The sequence below is a fragment of the Lissotriton vulgaris genome, chromosome 4_1 (assembly GCF_964263255.1).
Source record: "Lissotriton vulgaris chromosome 4_1, aLisVul1.2, whole genome shotgun sequence".
NCBI classification, from domain to species: domain Eukaryota; kingdom Metazoa; phylum Chordata; class Amphibia; order Caudata; family Salamandridae; genus Lissotriton; species Lissotriton vulgaris.
This window is the reverse complement of record NC_141691.1, coordinates 1101396239-1101420653: the sequence shown is the minus strand read 5'-3', so window position 1 is coordinate 1101420653 and position 24415 is coordinate 1101396239. Positions and strand designations below refer to the sequence as shown.

The window sequence follows — 24415 nt, the reverse complement described above, 5'->3', positions numbered from 1 at the left end:
CCCCACTGAAACCAGGAAGACCGTTACCCAGGCACTCGTCACCAGCCGACTGGACTACGGGAACACCCTCTACGCCGGAACCACAGCCAAACTTCAAAAAAGACTCCAACGCATCCAGAACGCCTCCGCACGACTCATCCTGGACATCCCCCGACAAAGCCACATCACCGAACACCTGAGAGACCTGCACTGGCTCACCGTCAGCAAGAGGATCACATTCAGACTCCTCACCCACGCACACAAGGCTCTCCACGACCTGGGTCCCAAGTACCTCAACGACCGCATGACCTTCTACACGCCCACCGGCCAGCTACGATCGACCAGCCACGCCCTCGCCACCGTACCACGCATCCGCAGAGCCACCGCCGGAGGAAGATCCTTCTCCTACCTGGCAGCCAAGACTTGGAACTCCCTCCCCACCCACCTTCGGCGAACCCAAGACCATCTCTCCTTCAGGAAGCAGCTCAAGACCTGGCTGTTCGAGCAGTAACATACCCCTCTCCCCAGCGCCTTGAGACCCTCCCGGGTGAGTAGCGCGCTGTACAAATGCTGTGATTGATTGATTGAGGACTGATGTCTATGTGACCTGTACATTGCCTGCCAGATCCAAGTCTCAGTGGGGGCTTGGAAGACTGCAGTCCAACCCCCTGGAGCAGCCTCAGAATTTCCAGAACCTGTGAGGAAACAGCTTGGTAGGGTTCGAAAGATCCAGAGAGGGGCTTTGGTATGAGCCACTGAAAGGCCTATCCATCAAGGGGGCCTGTACTTATCTTAAAAAACCTGTGGATCACATCCACACATGGCGATTGAGCACCCCATTAGTGCCAACCACTCACCGCTGATAATCAGCAGTATCAAGGCCGGCAAAAATTATGTGGCTGCATCTCTGCTGATGATCTGCTCCGCTGTGACTCCTGTCCTACCAAATGGCGCCAAATCCAGTCCAGGGCCTTCAGATGTGAATTTGGTGCTGCAAACAAGAAACTGATGCATTGACTCTAAGTGTCAGTTCGGGAGCAGTGTATCTCTGCATAACTCAACGCATCACCGTGCCTGGCTTTTGACAGCCCAGCAGTTCGGCATCAAAACCTAAGAATCCAGGCAGTATGCTATCAACATCAAAGCATCAGCAACACAGCTTCATCTTCACCACGTCACCTTCTGGAACCAAGGTCTTGCATGAGCAACCAATGCTTCACCTTGTCTGTGCTGTGCATCGTCCCAGAGTGGCAAAGCTTCAATAACCTTGCACCGCCTTCAAAATCAACACCTCACCTGCATTTACAATGCATCACCTGCTCTGGACCACGTATCGCCTTTGATTTCGAAACATCCAAGGTACTGTTAGAAGTGTCCGATGATAGCCCTTGCATTGTAAAAGTCATATTCTATTTGTCATTATACCTCAATCTACTATTTTATCGGAGTCTGTACTTCATACTGTTACGTCTTCTCTGCATGGTTTCTATGTAGACAAGTGTTTGTACACATTGTTGATATATCCTTCTATCTTGCTGGGCATTTGGATGTATGACACTAGTATATTAAATGCAAATGTAGCAAACCACTACGGATGTAGCTGTACATACAGAGATGACAGAATTTAAATGTTTGATGATGAACTGGGTACCGTTTATGTTTTTAATAAATGACTGGAAAGTATGTTACATTTATATAGAAGTATGCAGGTTTTCATAACACATCAATTTAACATTCTATGAGAGGAAGGTTGTAACATTTTTATTCATTTTCTATAATTTGTAAAACAAATATTATTTTGTGTCTGAAAATGAGTTAACTTGTATACTGGATGAGGAATTAAAAATGAGCCGACAACTGCTTAGAGTCATTTTCCAGACAACAGTCCTTGAGTGGATGGAAAATGTGTGGACATTAGGTGGATGAGCTGAATAGTCCAGATGCTCACAACTGGACACCACATTTTGCATCTCTTTGGTGTTGTTGTCAACCAGGCCAGATGAATGCCTAACGTACACTGAAGAGGCCTTAGTATCAACAGTGGAGGTGGTAATAGGTGGCTCATTGTGCAATAGTGTCCACCTTCTCTGTTGAGCTGAAAGCTGTAGCTGTTTCTGAGACCGAGCTGGCAGTTGAGGGTACTTGACCATGGAAAGCAGCTAAATTAAACACTGCTGCAGACAGTGCTCTGAAGCCATCCTGCTCTAACCCAGAATGTAAGGTGTGGATACTAAGATGACACTCTAGGAGATCATTTTGGGCCTTCTGGCTCTCCTTCTTGGCCATGAGATTGTTGTGAGCCCTTAGAAGTTCAATATTCTTGTCCAGATGATCATCCTGCCACACAGCAGCAACCATCAGGTCTCTACTCACGATGCTGATTTGGGGACCACAACCAGAGGCTTTCTACCTGCAAAAGGTCAGGTCCTGTCCAAGCCCTTTCCTCACTGCCATGTGACATTGAGGAATTGGTTGCAGGTGGGCTACCCTGGCTGAATCACAGGTGTTATGGCTTTGGTTGTCACACAAAGCAGGACAACGTTAGCCAAAGTTGATTGGTATGGGGCCCCAGAGAGCTTTTGGGGGCACTGGTGTGCGTAATGGGACATGTCTCTGCTCTGAGCATTAAATCTAGTATTCTCAGGAAGAGGGAGGGGTCTAGGGCGCTGGACACACAACCCTGATTGTCGAAGCTGGACTTGAAGATCAATTTCATCAGCTGACGTGCTGCTCCCAATGAAGGCTGGTAAGTTTTTTTTTTTAATCCCAGGCAGAGTGGCCAATGCAGTAATGCAATTGAGGTGGATGAATGAGAACTTGTTGCTTGACTTTGAAAATAAAATTAAAACAATACTACACTAGTTTATATAAATTTGTATAAAATGATTAACTCAGGAATATTTCCCCTTTATTCACATTTATAATGTCAAACAGATCTCCTACGTTTTTAGGTGGATCTTAGAGGCAGTGTGCATGCGTTGCTCTGCGAAGCATGCTGTAATCCCTCTGAGGAGTTTGAACACACACACCACACGCCCACCGCTTTTCATTGGTTGCTTGGTCCGCCTTTATAAATTCCATAGTTTTCATTGATGAATAGAGTACATATGTCCAACCTTGTGGATGTTTTGTTCCTGCCCTGCAGACTGCCCCTGCTACATGGATCCTTTCGATATGGGGCATATGTTTTGGAACGCCCTTTACTTTTTCTTTTGCCTCGGCTTGTTTTGTAACTTTGCTCCGCCCCCTCTCCCGTTGTCTGTGTTTACGTTGCTCCTGCCCCCTTTTCCATTGTCCGTGTTCACTTTGTTTGCAACCCCTTCCCGCCGTAGTTTGTCGTCTTTCTTACCGCCCCCTCCCTCTGTCCGTATTCCCTTTCTTCCAGCCCCTCCAGTTGTCTGTGTTGTCTTACTTCCCGCCACCTCCCACCGTACTTTGTTGCATTTCTTCCCGCCTCTCCCATTGCCTGTATTGCCCTTGTTACTGCTACCCTCTTTTTGTCCGTGTCATCTTTCTTCCTGCGCCCCTTCCACCGTACTTCGCCTTGCCTTTCTTCCCACCTCTTCCCTTTGTCTGTGTTGTCTTTGTTCCGTCCCCTCCCATTGTCCATGTTGTTTTTCTTCCTGCCCCCCTCCCGCCGTACTTTGTTGCCTTTCTTGCCGGCCCACTCTCCCGTTGTAAGTGTTGTCTTTCTTCCTGCCCCTCTCCAGCCATACTTTCTGTTGCCTTTCTCCACGCCCCCCACCCCCCTCCCTTATAATCCTAGAAACAAGTCTGGCAGTAAAAGAGGTGCAGTTACTGACAGCCTTGCTTCTCGTAAGCAACGACTATAAGTACAAAGTGCGTGTTTACGCACAGCTTGCAGGTTTTCAAAGCACATAAATAAAAGGCATTGTCATTTACAATGCCAATAGTTCAAACACTCGCAAATGTGAGACCTAATGCATTGTAAATGCTTGTTTATTTACCACTACTGATCAAATTGAGGGCCCATATTTTTTTTATCCTTTATATTAAACAAAAAAAGGTTGATAAAGGCGGAAATAAAGTGCTGTGAGATTATTTGGGTTTCAAAGTTCAGGGCTGGTTTAGTGTGTATGAGCTGTGAAACCTGGGGTTGTTTGGCTCTCCTGTCCTACAGTGCATCATACTATGACTTGACAATATATAAAGTAGAGCCCCTAGAACACTTGAATGTCAATATAAGTAATGTTGAACAATCACAGCCTTCTTATTGCGGTTAGTGAGCACATATAGCACAATATGATTTGAACATTGAAGGTATAGTCTATTTTAAAAATGTAGATTAACAATGAATCCTTTTGATTTGTATATTACGGATATTTTAAAGGTAAAAAAAATTCAGTTAGACAATATGCAGGTCTGATTCAAATACATGTATTGCCTGACAGCTGATTTCCTGTCAGGCCACCACCTCATTTTGGAGATCTGGGTCTCTTAGCTAGATACACAGTGGAGGTGCAGCACTACCCATCATTTACTACATACTATATATTAGAGTATTTTGCAAACAGACTTACTAACAATACCTAGGCATCAGCTTACATGAGACAGTGAACCACTCTGACCAGCCATCCCAAGCCACTTTGCAGTGCTTTTAAATGACATATGTACATCACTGTATTTCCACTTCTCTGTAGCTAAGCCTAAGGGTTTGTGTTTGTTGTTTTGATAAAAATAAATAGTCGCTGACTTTCAAGGACCAGTCTATTCAATGTTATGAGTGATACTAAAGTGTGTTAAAATTGAGTGCTACATATTAGATAAAATGGCTAAACTTCATTATGACTCCACATTTCAATTCCTTAGCTTTAAGGTATTAATAAAATCATGGTTTCTGTGCAATAAAATAGAAGAGATACAAATAAAATCGAAGAATTTAGTGATATGTAATTTCCAAAATCAGAACTGGTAAATTGTAGTCAACTGTTTGTATTTGTATTTGTATTTTAGACTTGTAGAGCGCCTTATCACCCCGGGGTCTCTAAGCGCTTGATAGGCGAGTGAGTACTGGCAGGAGGAAAACAGACTAGATATTACCCCATGCCTCTTGGAAAAGCACGGTTTTTAGCTTTTTCCTGAAAGGCAGGAGTCTGGTTTCTTTGCGCAGATTTTCAGGCAGTTGGCTCCAGGCTTTGGGCATTGTGTGGGAAAATGTCCGACCACCGATAGTGGATCGTTTGATCCTAGGACAGATCAATAGGGCGGCGTTGGCTGAGCGTAAGTTTCTGTTGGGGGCATATGGGACAAGGCGTTTTTTGATGTATTTCGGGGCTTGCCCATATAAGGCTTTCTACGTAATGCATAGGCCTTTGAACTTGGCTCGTTGATTCACTGGCAACCAGTGTAGCTCCCGGAGGAGAGGGGTGGCCGGTGTCCTTCTTGGTTTATTGTAAATAAGTCTGGCCGCGTCATTCATGACGATCTGAAGTCTCTTGGTGAGTTTTTTCGGAATGCCGAAATACATGGCATTGCCATAATCCAGTTGGGCCAGAATTAAGGCTGACACTGCTCTTCTGAGGGTGTCCGCCTTTAGGATGGGAGCTAGCTCCCATCCTGTTCAAACTGTTCAAACTTGAACTATCACAAATTATTTAGTTACTATTGTATCAGATTGAAAGGCAGTATGTTTTATCTGATACGAACTGATACGGTTTACATTGCCAAGAGTAACTTTATAGATGTTGATACAAATGAGTGTGTGGCTTGCTTCCCAAATGTAAGATCACACCTCTTTAATTATACTTCGTAAATGACGTGGGTTAAAAAGAATGCGTGTCGGAGTGAGTAAATGGCACATTACAAATACTTTGAGAACGTTGTGCACTGTGAGAGACATCAGGAAGTCGACTAGTGCGAATAGGTTTTTATAATTGTATATATTTTTATTAGGGAGTAGGAGAGACAGTGTGTAGAGGAAGTGAAATAGTTATCGGAGAGAGGTAGTGTCCATCAGTCTGCTCTTCGCCTTCAATTCCAAAGATGCTTTAAGTGTGGAGTATGGTCATCACCTTCTCCTACCTGGGCAGCATGACGTGCCTGGGAGACCCATCAGCAATTTTCAGGACCTCTTGATGTGATCTGGAAAGAAGAAAACAGAGTCTCCCCCACAGGTTTTCTACCTCTTGTGGATGTTCTCCTGTGAGCGTACAGTGTTGGAGACAATGTTCCCATTATCCACGATTCTGACCCACATTTCTCTTACCTGGCTCATGGCTGGTATCTGGACCAGTTCTTTGAACAGTTGGGGTCGACCTTAAATATTACATTAACCATCACAGTTAACTCATTTTACGAGAACCTGGGTTGTCTTCATTTTGCCATTAGAAAATGATGAATAGGTCTGCTTCTGTTAGTTCGTGTTGTGACTGGCAAATGGTTTGTGTGGTTAGAGTGTCTTTTATTGTGGGACCTGCAGGTGTTGTGTGTGAGTAGATTTTGATCAGGTGTGTGTAGATAGATGCCTCTACTATCAGAAAACCTGGCCACCTTTTCTGCACTCCTTATCACTCTGGTTGACAACTCCAAATATGGTGGACGAATGTCCGCCATACCAAAGTTGACAGAGAGGTGTTCCTCAACTGCGGACGAGGTGACTGTCGACAGAAGACACGGACAACGGAAGTTCAGCTGACAGACCGTCCCCCCATCATGATGGACGGCTGTCCGTAATGTCAAACACTAAATACAGAGGATGGGTATCCGCCAGTTTGACAGATGGATCAGTTCCTTCAAGATGGAGGGTATGCAAGTCCATCTTCCAAGTTCTAGATCAGGCCCTTAGCAACAAATGCAGTTATCCCTCTTGGCAGAATCTACCCCCTTGCACTGCATTAGTCTGCAGCTTTTTTTTTAAACACATTTTTATTGATCATGTATGACATCATCACAGCAGTGGACATGAATTCCTAACATACGTTCTGCAGGGGCATCTGCTACTGCTATTCCCATATCTGTCTGTGAAGAAAAAAAACCCTAAGAACAAAGAATACATTCAGTGCCCCCCCCTCTCTATCCCTCCCTCCCTCCCCCCTCCTTGAGTTCACTTCATAAAGCAGAGCGCTAATGTGTATTACATGGAGCTGTATGTGTATTGACTAGAGATTGGCATGGGGGTTCGTGTGGTGTTAGGCTAGGATGTAGGGGAGAAATCTAATCCTTTAGTATAGTGTTGCCTCATCTATGGGCGATGGATTTGTGCACCAGGGTCTTACACTATTAGGGCTCGTCCCCTCTCTTGGATTCTCAGAGTCGGCTTGCTGTGGGTCGTACATTTTGCATTCCGATGCCCTAGCAATTACTATGTTTCCACCACCAGCGCCATCCGCCTGACCTCCTGGTCCAACGTCAATGACGACGAGACACGCAAGGTCATGAACTCCATCCACTCAGGATCTCCGACAAACCCGTGCCCACACCACGTATTCAATAAAGCAGACGCAGCCATCGCACCCCAACTACGGAAGGTCATCAACATCTCCTTTGAAATAGCGACATTCCCGGAAAGCTGGAAGCACGCCGAAATCAACACTCTCCTCAAGAAGCCCAATGCGGACCCCAAGGACCTCAAGAACTTCAGGCCCATCTACCTGCTCCCGTTCCCGGCGACGGTCATCGAGAAAATCGTCAACAGGCAATTGGTCTGCCACCTGGAAGACAACAACATCTTGGACCCGTCCAAGTCCAGGTTCAGACAAAACCACAGCACCGAGACAGCCCTCATCTCCGCCACAGAAGACATCAGGCGCCAACTAGACAACGGTGAAACATCAGCCCTCATCCTCCTGGACCTGTCTGCCGCCTTCGACACGGTCTGCCATCGCACTCTAAAGACACGCCTCCTAGAAGCCGGAATCCAAGAAAAGGCCCTTGACTGGACCACGTCCGTCCTCACCGGCAGAACCCAGAGCGTCCGCCTTCCACCCTTGCGATCCGAAGCCACCAACATCATCTGCGGCGTCCCCCAGGGCTCATCCCCCAGCCCGCCGCTGTTCAACATCTACATGGCCCCCCTCGCACAAGTGGCCCGCCAGCACGACCTCAACATCATCTCCTACGCCGACGACACCCAGCTCATCCTCTCCTTCACCAAGGACCGCCAAAACCAACCTCGGCGAGGGAATGAAGGCCGTCGCCGACTGGATGAGGAGCAGCCGACGATAAACTGAACTCGGACAAGACAGAGGTATTCATCCTCGGACCCACCCCCTCAGCCTGGGACGACTCCTGGTGGCCGACCACACTGGGAACAGAACCAACACCCACCGACCATGCACGCAACCTAGGATTCATCCTCAACTCCTCCCTCTCCATGGCTAAGCAAGTCAGAGCTGTCTCCTGCTCCTGCTACATCACCCTCTGCATGCTCCGCAGGATCTACAAGTGGATCCCGACCGAAACAAGAAGAACGGTGACACAGGCCCTTGTTAGCAGCAGACTGGACTAAGGCAATGCACTCTACGCAGGAATCCCACCCAAACACCTACGAAGACTACAACGCATCCAAAATGTATCTGCCCGACTGATCCTCAACGTCCTCCGCCGCAGCCACATCACCCCCCACCTGAGAGACCTACACTGGCTCCCCGTAGACAAGAGGATCACCTTCAAACTCCTCACCCATGCACACAACGCCGGACCAGCCTACCTTAACAGCAGGCTCAGCTTCTACACCCCCACCCGCCAGCTCCGCTCCGCCAACCTTGCGCTCGCCACTGTCCCCCGCATCCTACGAACGACCTCCGGCGGCAGATCCTTCTCCCACCTCACCGCCAAGACCTGGAACAACCTCCCCACCCACATATGGCAGACCCAAGACCTACTCGCCTTCAGAAGACTCCTCAAGACCTGGCTCTTCGAGCAGTAGCAGCACCCCCTCCCCTCAGCTCCTTGAGACCCTCACGGGTAAGTAGCGCGCTCAACAAGTACTTTGATTGATTGATTGATGTTTGCATTTCTCTCTTGGCCTCCCTCATCGGAATCCACCCTTCACACCTTGCCCATTATAGGAGCTCTGCTTTCAGGTGGGTGTCTTGGGACCCCTCAGCGACTTCCAATGTTTAGTTATTTCCCTTTTTGCTAATATGAGCTCTAAGTCTTGGAATCTCCTAGTGACCTTGTTTTTGGCTGTGTGGGGGAACCATCTTAGGAAAGAGTGGGCTGGGGTACAGGGAATCTCTCCGCCTATTGCTTTTCCTATTATGCATTTGACCTCCTCCCAATATTCACGTAGGGTGGAGCAGGTCCAGAACATGTGTAAGATATGCGCCAGTTCTTCCCCGCATTGTGGGTTGCATTAGTCTGAAGCTTTAAAAACACTTGTGAATGAAAACCTAAAAAAAGATTTACACGACAGTCCTCCTTCAGGTGCCTCAATCTTCATAATCACCTCAAAGCTTAACAGGGAATTATGACCATGCACCTATTAAGAAAAGATGTAGGCCTTCACCATCAAGAACAGCTACCCTTTACCATTTCCATCCTCCTCAACAAACTAAAGAAGGCTAAGGTGCTTTCCAATTCAGACCTACAAGAACCTCATAACCTAGTACATGGAAGAGGGAGATAAATATATGCATTAGTAATATCTGGTTATGCATGTGGTTGATGTTATGTCCTAGCTACCTTTCAACATCTGGCCAATGATGTGTTCCAATATATTCTGGATACCTATTCAGTTATATTGATGATAAATTGTTTTTGTACACATCTGATGAACATCATCGATATTTCTAAAATACTGAGCACCTGTGAAAACACTCTGTGTATCCAAACTGGAACAATATAAGTTTGAGGTTTTCTCTTTCACTTTCTTCGGTTTCCAAATTTTCAACAATGATATTCACACAGATATGTCAGAGTAAAAGCAGTGGCAGAACGGCCCTGGCCAGCTAATGTTAAGGACATTCAGAAGATCCTGGGATTCGCAAACTTTCAAAGACAGTCCATTCATTAGTTCTCCAGTGGTGTGTTGCCTATTACTCAATTGACAAGACCACAACTTCAGTCTCTTTAGAATAATTAAGGACAAGATGGTATTGTTTTGTGCCTAAAAACTGCTTTCACTGCAGCACCCATGTTACAAAGTCCTCATTGCAATGCTCTTTGTAGATGGAAACAGATACCGCTGCATGTGTGATTGGTGCAATGCTTTCTCAAAGGCATAGTACAGAGAAGAGAAGTTGTATACGTTTGCACATTTCCCCTAGTACCTTGGCTGCTATGTTGCGAAACAACACTCTTTATGACAGAGGATTTCCAGCATTTTAAGAGGCTTTCTGTCACTGGCATACTTACCTTGAGGGAACACATCATACCATTATGGTATTTATATGTCAGTGCCAAAGATCAAGGTCTAAGTTTCTTTCACAATTTCTCTAAAAAAAAAAATCATACTGTCCAGAGAAAACAAATGGTAAGGCAGATAAGTCAAGAACCAACCAGCCAAAATTGAGATACAACAGTGTAATAATCCTGGCCCGATTCAAACGATGTAAGAATGACACATTACTATAATTCAGTTAATGCATTATACATTTCCATCATATGCATGGGGCTGAAGGATTAAATATCCCATGAATAGATGTTGCATTGCAAATCTAATTAGGGCAAGTCTCGCTTTTCCATTTGAAAATGAGAGGACAGAATGCCTGGTCCGCTAAAATTAAAAGGCACTGAATTAACGATAAGAAAATGCAGCAAGTTAGGCGTTCTTGAGGATAGGGGAAACAAACAACCAACCTCTACCAGAAGCAGAGGAGTGGAAAAGGAAGAAAGCATAATCCAAGTGGGTCGAACAACAAGTTAGGCAATGGTTGTACATCTGGGTTTTAAATTAAACATATTTTAGGCTGGGAACATTTTTTGTGTAGTATATTTGTTTATAAATCTGTAATAGGTTTATCGAGGTCTAGCGAGTCCCTGGACTGGAAGCTCATGGTGGAAATTGCACACAAAGCAGCCTGGATCTAATCAATTAAAAATGAGTCCTGAATACGGACTGGTTAAGAGTGGAAAAAGTAATAGGTCAACCTATAATCCTATCTATATTCTTTTTAAGCATTGTGTCTGAAGGAAAGCATAAATGTAATTGAAACTTTAAATTGAATCACAAATCAGAAGGAAGAACTAAATACTGTCTGCATTTTAGGCCCTTTCGGTACAAAAACAAGTAAAACCATAAATGTATCCTGTACAGCAAAAACAGAAAAGTTAAACTGGTCTGTGGGCTGGCACAGCCAACGTATTATCAGTAGGAAATTAGAGGACTGAATGAAAACGGCTTAACTATTTCACATAGGGTGAAAAATCCTAATTTATGAAAATTAGAGAATACTAATCAATCCCCCTTTTCCAATTTCACCAGACACCATCACACTGCCTTACGAGTCATCTTTAAACTAAAGCTGCACATTCACCTATTAACTTAATGTCAATGAAGCACACTTACCCCCACTGCTAGGTAATAAAGACAAGCTGACATCCATAACAAAACCATTTCCAAAGTGCAGGATTTGAACGCATTCATCTAAAAAAACAGAAATAATATTGGAAATAAAACGATAAAGAAATAAGATTAAAGATTGGTCGTACTTAGTTATGTGCACGTTTAAATCACAGATACATCAACAGAAAGAACTATATTAGACTTCAGTTTAACTGGGTGGATCCAATTGAGTGTTCATTTTCTTTTTTTTCCTTTTTTAGGTAGGACATTACACAACCCGCAAGCAGTCATTTTAGGCATCACTGCACCTCGAGTTATGGCCAGATGAAGAAGCTTTTTAGCTTCAGAGATTAGAGGCAAAGCTCATAATACTATTGTAGCATATTTTTCTGTTTATAATTCTTTATTCTGCTTTTAAACAGAAAACACTTCCTACACATAATTGACAATCATTGTATTGGTAGTAGCCTGTGACCCATGAACCACATAGGTTATAATCATTCTAAGCAGTATGACGAGATCATGATGTACATTTTTAGGTCTCGCTGAGCCAATGCGCTTGCGCATTGCTCAGGCGAGAATTATGTAGGGGCTACAGGAAAGCCTGCCAGAGGGCTTTGGAATGCGGATTAAGGCCAGTGCATGTGCGCCGGGCGCTCACTCACCATTTGCACCCCCCCCCCACGCCCCCCCCCCCCATCAGACTTGAAAGGAAGCCGCTCGCACACCACCATTTGTCTGAGCCTCGGCATCAGACTTCAAAGGTAGCCGCTAAATCAGACTTCAAAGGAAAGCGCTCACAAACTTGTTGGCCTCGCTCTAGTGAGCCTTTATTGATCTTCCCCCTTTGTTCTCTGTCCCACTTCCAAGTCACCCTCTCTCCCTGCGCTTCTATGTTTCTACCCTTCTGTCTCAGCAACCTCTCTTGAATCTCCCAGCCCTCCATCCCTTTCCTCCCTTTCACTTTCATACGCAGTGATTTATTCATTCCCGCTGAAATATAGCGAACACCATGCTCGTTTGGCATCTAAATAATATTTTGTAAATGTACTAAGGTGCTGCAGAGCTGCCTCTAAAATAGTTTGTAATTCTGACACACTTTGAATTCGACAATTCATTTTCGATGTTGTGCATGCATTAACACCAAAGTGCCTTCCCTGGATAGAAAAATATGTTATTTGGAATTCATTATGACAGCGTATTGTAAACTAGTGCATTTCCTTAAAACAGAATATATTTTATTAATGTTCGCTGTTCAGTATTTCCTTACCATTCCAAAAATACTGCCCAGGAGAGAACCAGCTGATAGAGAATAACCACCTTTTCAGGTCACTTGAAAGGGGCTACGTACTGAACAGGGGAACTGATCACTTATTGATTGTGGTTAGAAGTGGTAACACTTACCAGGTAACACTCTTACTGGGAAAATAACAAAATGCTTACCGTATTGTGGAAACCCTCTTTTGCTTTAGCAAAGACAGTGACCGGCATCAATGTTTGTCATTAATAAGCTGTACAAAGTCTTTATGAAACAATGAGCCCTTTAAAACATGCTACAAGAGATTTGCATTTCTAGTGCAAGACTAGAAGCTCTGTTATGTATGGTTCTCTTTACTACTATAGCAGCATAGTGAAGAAAAACAAGCATTGGCAAAGCCAATAGGAAGCGTCTATGGGAACTATTTGTTTTGGTGAGGTTTTGTAACCCTGGCATACAGCAGCTTTGCAGAGTGGCTACAACTAATTTAAGACAGTTCTATGTACTGCATTATAAAAATGCAGTGGCAGAGTCAATAGTTCCCAAAGGCATGACCTATTGGCTTTGGCAATGCTCGTTTTTCTTTACTACTCTGCTAGAGTAGTAAAGAGAACCGTGCATTACAGAGCTTCCAGCCTTACATTAGAACTGCAAATCTGTTTATGATCAAGCAAACAAATGCTGAAAAGCGGTGAAATTCTCCGGTTGCAGAACGCACCGCACAGCAAAACTCGCAACAACCTCCATTTTTTGGTGGTGCAAGCAGGCTTTTTTTCCAAATAACATTATCCAAGCATTGTTCAGAGCATGGTGGGCAGTGTGAGTTGTGGTCTGCATTGTGTACTAAAGCTGGCAAATTTTGTGGCTTTTATTCGGTCCGGTACACTGAACACAACTGAGATGCAACTGTTTTTAACAGTTTTTTTTGTTTTTATTTGTGTGCGGCATTCACTTGAGCATTTCCTTTTGTATTGCCCAGCAGGGTTGGGTGCATCGACTGGACACAGTTTTTTTTTTTCAAAACCGTTTTTATTAAGAGTTCAAGCAAGATTCGGTACAGCCCTCCACAGTCAGGAGGAGACTGTCAATGACACATATGTAAAGGCACAGCATTGAACCCAGAGTTTTAGAATGACATACCCCAAACCTCCCCCATCCCACCCATCCTCAATAACGCCCTCCAACCCCGTTCCCAAACTACCCACCCCTTATCCCACCCTAACCCAGTGCACGTGATCACAGCTTAGCAACATGAGATGAAAAGCAAAGGCGGTGTCGGCCAGCAGCCTAGGGTACAGGATCCACATCTGGAGGCAATACATCGTCAATGTCTATCGGGGGGGTCAAGGGCCAGGCCCCTTAGTCCGCCCACCGTTTCCAGATTTTGTAATGTTTGCGGGGACACCCCCGGGCTTCAAATACAGGCTGCTCCAGGCCCATGAGAAAGTCCAATCCTGCCTTCCATGCACTAAGCGGGGGGGCACGTTCACTCTTCCAGGCCTGGGCCAGATCCCGCTTGGCCACCACCAGTCCCAGCAGCAACAGGTGACGTTAGTAAATGTTACCCCCAATGTTTTCAAGGACATGAAGAAGGCCCAGCCTAGGGGTACGGGGCAGGTCCCACCCCAACACCTCCGACAGGCAGTCCCAAACCCCAGCCCAGAATCTAGTCAGTCTCTCACAGGACCACACGGTATGGAAAAGTGTCCCCCTTTCAGTACCGCACCTCAGACACTCCGGAGCGGCTATAAGACCCGCTCGCCACAGACGGTCCCTAGTATAATATGCCCTGTGACGGTATTTGAATTGGATAAAGCGAAGGCGGATGGCTATAGCAGCACCACGGGGAGATTCAAGGGCCTCACGCGAATCATCTTCATCCAAGGGGCCAACATCATTCTCCCAAGAGGCCTTCAATGTCGAGAGGGAAGGGGAGCAGTGCGTAACCAGGCAGCGGTATATCTGAGAGACCTTCTTGTCGCCCAGGTCTCCCATAAAAAGTTTTGCCTCAATGGGACTAAAGTCGGGGAGTTGCTCTAAGCCCACCAGGCTAGGGGCAAGGGCGTGGCGGAACTGGAGGTACCGGAAGAATTGGGACCTGGGCATGTTAAATTCAGAACTAAGGTCCTGAAAGGACTTAAGCGTAGTGCCAGTGAGGACATGGCCGAGGGACGAAATCCCGATCACGTCCCAGCCGCCAAACCCGGACAGAGACGCCAGCGCCGGGAGCAAGCCATTACGCCATAACGGAGTCTCGGCCGTCAGTCTACCCCACCAACCCATACGGTGCAGGGCTTGTCGCCAGACCGCGAAGACCACCTGGGTGACTTTTGGCAGCAGTCTCCTCCGCCTGGCCGAGTACAGTAAGGTGTGGAGGAAGGCGCCACCCATCAGAGAATGCTCCAGAGCCTAGGCCGGATCACTACGGTCCCCATACCACCACTCGTTAAGCACCAGAAGGTGGGAGGCCTGATAATAAGACAACAGATCCGCGGACGCCAAGCCGCCGCAGTATGTAGAAAGAAAGCACGTGCGCAGCGCAACCCTGGAGGCACCCCCGGCCCACAGAAACCGGCCCAGTACAGAGTTGACACTTCGGAACCACTACGGGTCGATCTTAAATGGATGGTTCTGCAGCTGGTAGAGAAGCCGAGGCAGGGCCACCATCTTGAAGATGGCCGACCAGCCATAAATATTAAGGGGCATACGTGTCCACGTCCTGACGTCCATCTGGACCCGATCCCACACCGGCTGAACATTCCGATCCCACGCCATCGAGGCCGAGGCAGAGAGGAAAACGCCCAAGTACATCACGCTATCGACATCTACCTGAAGGGATGCAGCCTATGGGCAGCACACTGTGTCGCCCCCCAACACCCATAGGGTCGACTTGCGCGGATTAAGAAAGAGCCCCGACGCCTGACCAAACTCTTGCATTAACTCAAGGATACGGGGGCCCGTACGCTGCAAATCAGTCATGAAGAAGAGCACGTCATCGGCATACAAAGCTATGCGGTCCGAGTGATCTGCCCCCCACACAAAGCCTCGATAAAGCGTGTTTCGGCGCACCAGGGCGGCCAGTGGCTCCATAGCTAGCGCGAACAGGTACGGGGAGAGGGGACACCCCTGACGAGTGCCCCTGGTCACAGGAAACCGAGCGGATATCGCCCCGGAAACACGCACCGAGGCGGTGACCTCCGTATAAAGCAATTTTACCTAGGAGACAAAGACCGGGCCCAAGTTCAGTAGCGGCAGAAGAGCAAAGAGATAGGTCCAGCTGACCGAATCAAAGGCACTGTCAATATCTGCCAGCAGAAGTGCCGCCTGATCCCCGGAAGACCCAATCGCGTCGATCGTGGACTGAGCCCGCCGAATGTTGTGTCTCGTCGCCCGGCGCGGCATAAAGCCCGCCTGATCCGGGTGGACGAGGGCCGAAATGTGTGGAAGCAGGCGGTTCGCAAGCGCTTCGGCATGACGCCAGTCCGGGGGGAGGCTGCCACGCTCCCGCGCCTGCTCTAACGCCCGCTTGTAATGTGGCCAGAGCTGCAGATGAAATTTCCTATAGAATTCGCTGGGGAACCCGCTCGGCCCCGGGGCCTTACCCACATTGAGTTGACCCAGTGCGTCGCCCAACTCCTCAGACGTCTGGGGGAGATCTAAAGCATCACGCACCTCATCGGAGACAGCAAGCAGAGGGACTGCCGCAAGGTATCCCTCAATGCTGTCGGGGGAAAGGCTCTCCCGAGAGGCATACTGATGCCCATAATAGCGCGCAAGGATCGCAGGGTCCGTTATCGCCACCCCGGCGTCGTCAACAGCCCCGGCAGAGTAATTGGTTGCAAAGTCTGCTGACAAAGCCTGTGGAGCATGGTACAAGACTTGTCACCCCACTGGTACACCCTACTACGCGTAGCCAACCACGCCTGGCGAGCCTCATCTAATAGGACCGAGGAGTAAGACTGCTGCGCCTGTAGAAGAAGCCGCAGCGTTATATCATCAGCCACTTCCCTGTGTTGCGCCTCCAGCTCCTCCACCCGCGCCACAGCGGTAACAATCCTTTCCTGTCGAGTCCGGCGAGCCGAAGCACACCAGGCGATATCTATACTCCTCAAAGTGGGCTTCATAGCCTCCCAGACCGTCACCGCGTCCACCCCCCCGTAAGGTTGTCCTGCCAATAGCGGGCGATCGCACCGCGCAGATGCTGGGAGTAGTCTGGACGCTGCAGGTGCCATGTAGACATCCGCCACCGGAACGGTTGGCGCGCCTTACAAAGATCAATTTGGACCGCCATGGGGGAGTGGTCAGACAGCCCGCGAGGCCGGATCGCCGCCCCTTTCACCCTGTCGAGGAAGGCCCCCGGTACAAACACACAATCAAGGCGCGAGAGGGAACCATGCACAGCCGAGACGTACGTGTATTCCCGCCTCTCCGCATGCAGGTGCCCGCCAAGCATCCACCCACCCAAGACCATCAATCATGGCACCCAACCGTGTAGGGGAGGCTACAGTCGCAACCCCCTGTCCCCTCTGCCTGTCCAACGCCATGTCCACCACATCATTCCAGTCGCCACCAATCACAGCCAGGGAACGGGGGAGCTCAGTCCATAGGGCAAACAACCGCTCCGCAAGGGTCCACTGCAGCGGGGGAGGGGCATACACACTACCAAACACCACAGGCTCCACACCAATCTTCCCCTGTACAAACACAAATCGTCCCCCTGAGGATCGAGCCACTGACGCTCATGAGTGTAAGCCAACCGTCTGTGGATAAGAATGGCCACCCCCCTCGAGCCCCTAGTAAACCCGGCATGGAACACCTGGTGAAAGCCAAAGCGCTGCAGGCTCAATGCCTTAGTGCCCAACATGTGAGTTTCTTGAAGAAGGAGCACATCCGCCAGGTCCCTCTTCGCCCAGCGAAGCACAGCCCCCCGCTTAATCTTGTCCAGGAGCCCCCGAACATTCCAGCTCAGAATACGCATGGAAGCGCCAGGAGACGCTAGCCGTGGAACATCAGCCATTGCCACGATGAGCCAATTCCCGCAATCCCCAGCTCCCGACCCAGGCCTCCAACACCCCAGTTGCAAAGATCACAAAAAGCACGTGCACCCCACAGAGCACAACCCCGAACCCCACAACCCCTCGTAACCAGACCCACCCCACAAGCAACCCAACATCCCAATTCCCCCCTCCCCCACCCCTATACCTCAAGAAACAATGAAGTATCTGTCGCGGCATACGGTACTTCAGGCCCAGAACATAGCGCCGAAAGCCAGCCATGCCAATGGATCCCAACTAGCCCCCCTGCAACCAACCAGACACACTCCCAAAACCACCCCCCAGTCCCAACAGGAGGAGGCAGCCCATAGAACGTGCCCCAAATCCCCCCTCAAGCATACATCAAGGTCAGAAGCAATGCATCACAAAACAGCATTAGTCCGCAAGGGTCCCAAGCATTCGCCAAAGAGCATGGCACCAACCAATGTTTGTTCCACCGACCAAAGTGCAGCCGCCGCAGTGTACGGCCACAGATGAAAGGCAAGGAGTAGGCAGTCAGCGGACGATGATCAGGGGTCCTTGCCAGAGTGATCGGTATCAGGCTGCGTGTCCCCCAGAAGGGGGTCTCGGGACAAGGACCTCCGTCTTGAGCGAGACTTGCGATGCCGTTTCCCTTTGTTCGGCCGATCGCTCCGGTCCTGAGATGAGCTGCGCGATGACCCGGAGTGCAACCCCGGTTGGACGTGTGGTCGAAGTCTGACCGCCTCGTCGGTCCATCTGAAGACGGCCTCCGGAGTATCGAAAAAATGGGTCTTAGAGTTGAAGATCACCCGGAGGCGGGCCGGGTAGAGCAGCGAGTATTGAATTTTCAGGCCTCGCAGCTTGGCCTTGGCTGCCAGGAAGGAATGCCTCTGCTGCTGGACCAGTCTGGTATAGTCCCGGAAAATCATGATTTTATGATTATCATAGAGCAGAGTGTCCTTAAGCCGCGCCTCACGGAGAATGACGTCCCTGTCGTGGAAGTTGAGGATCCGGGCAATGATCGGGCGAGGCCGCTCCCCGGCCGACGGCTTCTGCGACAAGGCGCAGTGCGCGCGCTCCACCACGAAGCAGCGCGACAGGGTGTCCGGAGGTAGCCAGCTCTCCAGCCACCGGGATAGGAAAGCGTCCATAGGCCCCTTCTCACAGTCCTCCGGAAAGCCAACAAAGCGCAGGTTGTTCCGCCGCGCCCGCCCCTCGGCGTCTTCCACACGAAGTGCTAGGCCCCGCTGAGTCTGCTCCAGATCGGCAACCTTCTTCTTGAGGGCGCCAACGTCTCCTTCCACCGCCGTGACCCTGGTCTCCGTTTCAGTGATGCGGGCGACCGCATTGCGAAGGTCATGACGCAGCAGCATCACATCGGCACCCACCGCGCCGATCTTCGCATCCAGCATGTCACGGGACTGTGTAATGGCCGTCAGCAGCGCCGCGTTGTCCGGTCCAGCATTCTGGCCCCCACCGGCCGCCCCGGCACCTCCTCCAGAGCCAGTGAATTTATCAATAGGTCCCGTCTTAGTGGCGGCTGTGCCACCCCCGCCTCTAGTCATGGCGGCAGCAGCCAGGCAACACGCACCTGTAGCAGGGTCGCCCCGCGCGAATGTCTACCACCTAGGTCCCGGCCGGGGCGTCCGGAGCACACCAAGCCTCTCGGTATCCACACGCCACCAGTCCGCCAAAACACAGGCCGAGACCCAGGCAATGTCGCTCCTCCAAGGCGCAGTAGTCGCCAATCACAAGTCCAGAGCGGGGCCGCCGAAATGGCGCCTCCAGTCCATCCGCTCCAGTCAGCTCAGCAAGCCCCTCGACTCCGTTAGAGCAGTACGAACGGGGCGATTGTCGGATCCGCACTGTCGCCTCGTCGGGACACCACTCCGCAGGACGCAGCAGCAGGGCGCGTCGTCCCTCCACCTCCGGTGACTCCGCCCCAACCTCGCGGGCCCAGATGCTCGCCGTCTGCCCGGCGTCCAAGGCCAGCCGGCGGGCGGGACAAAAATTGAGGTCCCGGCTCACCACGCGGCAAGTAGGCCCAGCAGGCTCACCCTCCAACTGATGCGCCAATGGAGGTCCAGAGCTCCAACGACCACACCACCGTGCTCCACCGGTCACCAGCAAGCGCCTCAACAGCAGTAGTGAAGGAAGAGGGTTCAGGGCAAGGATAAATTAGCGGATAAAGATCGGGCCGGCAGGAGCTCTACAGAGCCGCGTCCGCCATCTTCGCCCTCGAAGCCACGCCCCCCGACTGGACACAGTTTTTGGTGTCTGTGTCCAAACACATGGTAAAGAATGGTGGCAAATGAGTTTGATTATTTTTCAGTGGTTATTTTTCCCCCACCATTTTCATTCCTGTTTTTCAAACTGTCCATTGATCAATTCTTTGAGTCTGGCACTTATGTTAAGCCGTGGATTTTTCTTTTCCCACAATGATAAAATTGTGATTTTTTTTTTTATGAAGTATGATTTTCAAGACATTTCAAAGTTTTTGGATCCCTTTGGCTATCACATTCCTTGAAAAATTCAAATGTGCTTGAAAGAAAAGTGAGTTTGCACATCACCATTTTAAACTTCACAGAAGTTCTCTCTAGCATCCTTATTTCTGCCCTAGTTCTCTGGCTCCTTCCTGTCCTTTTCGTTTAGTCTTATCTCGTTTCTCTCTTTCCTCATCCCCTCCCCCCCGCCTATCTGTCACTTTGGCTTTTCTTCCTAACTCTCACCCCCTCTTTCACTTTTCTCCCTTTCCTCTCTCTGCTCCATTCCCTAAAATTATCTTTCCCATCTTGTCCTAGTTTCCTCTTTCTCCCACCGCTCTAGCTCACCTTTTCTCTTTCTATCTGTAATCTCCTGATTTCTGCCCTCTCTTTCTTTCTCTCCACTTAAATTTCCCACTTCCTTCCTTTCGCCTTGATATCTGCTTATTCCCTTTTCTTGTCCCTCCAATCTGTCCTTCTATTATTTGTGTTCTTCCAGTCTTTTCTCCTTTCCTCTTATGTTACATCTGCAGTTCCTCTCACTGTCTCTTCCTTCAGTTTCTCTTCCCTCTCTCCAACTTTCCTCCTTCCTTTCTCTGCTTTGTATCTCTCCTCTCTTCTCCATCAGCTTTCATCCTTCTTTCTCGCGCAGCTACAGTCTTTGGTGCTTTTGTAGCTCTGGGGTAGTTTTGATTGTGTTTTTGCAGCCGGAGAGGCAGCAACCCCCCCCCCCCCCAGAACTACTAGGCCTGTTGGTGTCTCCGTGCTGCTAGATGCAAGGTGCGTTCTAATTGGGTGACTGACTCGTCCAATCATACATTAGTGCGGCTCTCTGCTATTGTCAATCATTCTGCCCCATACACCCGGCCTCTGTACCGGAAGAGTCTCAGACCCTATTTAGAAAGGATGGTTGGCCCTTTAAATAAACTGCAGGCAGTGCAGGCCCCTGGCACTGCTGGGCCCCCTGTGCCACTGCACTGGCTGCACCACTCAGAGCAGCACCTTATGTTGTTATGTGCTTCATTGAAGTTGCCTGCATCTCTATAAAGCAGCCCTGGATTGTGTTATAAAGACTACAAATATAAGCAGCAAGCTTAACTTGCTGAGCCCATGTGGGTTAGCACAGTGGCAAGCATTACCTCGCTGAGCCATCTTGCCAGCTCTCCGTAGGTTTCCCGCCATATCGAGGAGACGCAGCGATAACCCCGTGCTCTCCGAAGGACACCCGGTGATCGATGGACAGCATCGCTTTAAATGAGACATCTCTTAAAGATGTTCACCAATCAAACTCTTGTTCTGGTGCTCTCTGCTCGTCAGTGTCCATCCACATGGGTATTTGTAGGGCACAGCATACCCTCTGTGCAGTTGGCATGCTTCAATAGCACTAGTTCTGTCCCCTTGGCATCCCAGGTGTGGGACAGTGCTCTGTCCTGAAGCCCCCCCCCTCCCCGCTGCTCTCATTGGCTGGCCCTTGGAAGCTAACTATCAGCTGTGTTTACAGCCTCTTCTCATACTCTGGGAAGTGTCTGCTGTGAGAGGTATCTTCTTGGACTGCGCCTCGCACTGCTGCACGCCTCAAACTGCTGCACGCCTCAAACTGCTGCACGCCACACACTGCTGCACGCCACACACTGCTGCACGCCACACACTGCTGCACGCCTCACACTGCTGCACGCCTCACACTGCTGCACGCCTCACACTGCTGCACGCCACAAACTGCTGCACGCCTCACACTGCTGCACGCCTCACACTGCTGCACGCCACACAACACCACCACATCACTCAGGCACACCACCACATCACTCTAGGACACCACCACATCACTCATGGATACCACCATATCACTCAGGGACACCACCACATCACTCTGGGACACCACCACATCACTCTGGAACACCACCACATCACTCTGGGACACCACCACATCACTCAGGGACACCACCACATCACTCAGGGACACCACCACATCACTCAGGGACACCACCACATTACTCAGGGACACCTCCACATCACTCAGGGGCACCACCACATCACTCAGGGGCACCACCAGATCACTCAGGGGCACCACCACATCACTCAAGGCACCACCACATCACTGATGGAACACCACCACATCACTCAGGAACACCACCACATCACTCAGGGACACCTCCACATCACTCAGGGGCACCACCAGATCACTCAGGGGCACCACCACATCACTCAAGGCACCACCACATCACTGATGGAACACCACCACATCACTCAGGAACACCAGCACATCACTCTGGGACACCACCACATCACTCTGGGACACCACCACATCACTCTGGGCACTACCACATCACTCAAGGCACCACCACATCACTGATGGAACACCACCACATCACTCAGGAACACCAGCACATCACTCAGGAACACCACCACATCACTCAGGGACACCACCACATCACTCTGGGACACCACCACATCACTCTGGGACACCACCACATCACTCTGGGACACCACCACATCACTCTGGGGCACTACCACATCACTCAGGGGCACCACCACATCACTCAGGGGCACCACCACATCACTCAGGGGCACCACCACAATACTCAAGGACACCACCACATCACTCATGGGACACCACCACATCACTCAGGAATACCACCACATCACTCAGGGACACCACCACATCACTCAGGGACACCACCACATCACCCAGGGACACCACCACATCACTCAGGGACACCACCACATCACTCAGGGGCACCACCACATCACTCAGGGGCACCACATCACTCATGGAACACCACCACATCACTCAGGGACACCACCACATCACTCAGGGACACCACCACATCACTCAGGGAAACCACCACATCACTCAGGGACACTACCACATCACTCAGGGGCACCACCACATCACTCAGGGGCACCACCACATCACTCAGGGGCACCACCACATCACTCATGGAACACCACCACATCACTCAGGAACATCACCACATCAATCTGGGACACCACCACATCACTCTGGGACACCACCACATCACTCTGGGACACTACCACATCACTCTGGGACACTACCACATCACTCAGCCCAGCCACATCATCACTCAGCACCACAACAGCATCAGTCAGCACCACAACAGCACTGTCCTTGCTTGCTACCAATAAGCATTGCCATAGCCAATAGGACTCGCTTTAGGAAAGTGTAAGCTATTGGCTTTGTGAATAACAATGCTATTAATTTATATATTTTCAAAGCCAACACATATTTAAAAAAGTGTCATTCACAATACCAATAGCTCACACTTTCCTAATGCGAGACCTATTGCATTGCAAATGCTTGTTATATACTGTCAGGTACATTCACATCAACAAACATTATTGTAGCTCACATAACATCTACTTATTTTTTCTATAGAAATGTCTTTCCTAATTAGGTGTGTGTTAGCAATCTATAGCGTTATCTCATTGGATAATTCACTTTGTTAACGCTAGATCCCATAAATCAAAAATCATTTGCATTTTTTCTATATAATTGTTGAGCCTCATCCCTTCATCAAGTCTAATTCCCAGAGTTTTAATGCAGGCATCTGAAGCATTTTCCAGGTGATAGCTATTCTTTACTTTGCTAATGCTGGACCCGAACCAGTGAGTTTCGTGGTCTACCTGCCTTTTTTATTGTTGGTGCACAACTTCTAGCAACTAATGCATGTGTTTTAATGCGATATAACATCTATTGACAATGAAAATAGCGAGATGTGAAATAGATACTTACATTCATATGTTCCAATGTAGTAACATTTGCATTTCTCCATAGAAATTGGTGAGCGTATTAATATAGTTGGAATGTTATATCGCATTAAAACACATGCATTAGTTGCTAGATTGCTTTGCCATTCTTGAAGGAAATGCTTTTCTTCTTTAGTTTACACTACGAATACAATTAGCGGATTAAGGCACAACATGCCCAGGTCTTGCTCTGACTCAAGCAAAGTATGACATTAATGCCTTCCTTACATCACGTGCCGAAAAATCCAGCACTATGAAATTAGGCAAAAGACAGGTAGTCTGTTGACGCTCTAACTCACACAGTGGGACTCAGTTAGAACAATTGTCCCACAAAATGCACGTTCTGACTTACTGACTAATCTCCAAGTCAACCTTGGGGAATTTCAGGGCTAATTACTCTGTGTAATATACTTCTGTGGTACAGGATTCACTAGATGAAGAGACTTAC

General features: G+C 49.0%; 1 protein-coding gene across 6 annotated transcripts in view; it reads right to left on the bottom strand.

The window, feature by feature from the left end:
• ELP2 (elongator acetyltransferase complex subunit 2) overlaps nt 1-24415 on the bottom strand; it is a 1268509-nt gene that overhangs the window by 948308 nt on the left and 295786 nt on the right. For all 6 annotated transcript variants that reach the window (XM_086965323.1, XM_086965328.1, XM_086965324.1 and 3 more), the window contains exon 6: nt 11450-11527. In XM_086965323.1, the coding sequence (XP_086821449.1) occupies nt 11450-11527 (78 nt within the window). The remainder of the gene's footprint in view (nt 1-11449; nt 11528-24415) is intronic.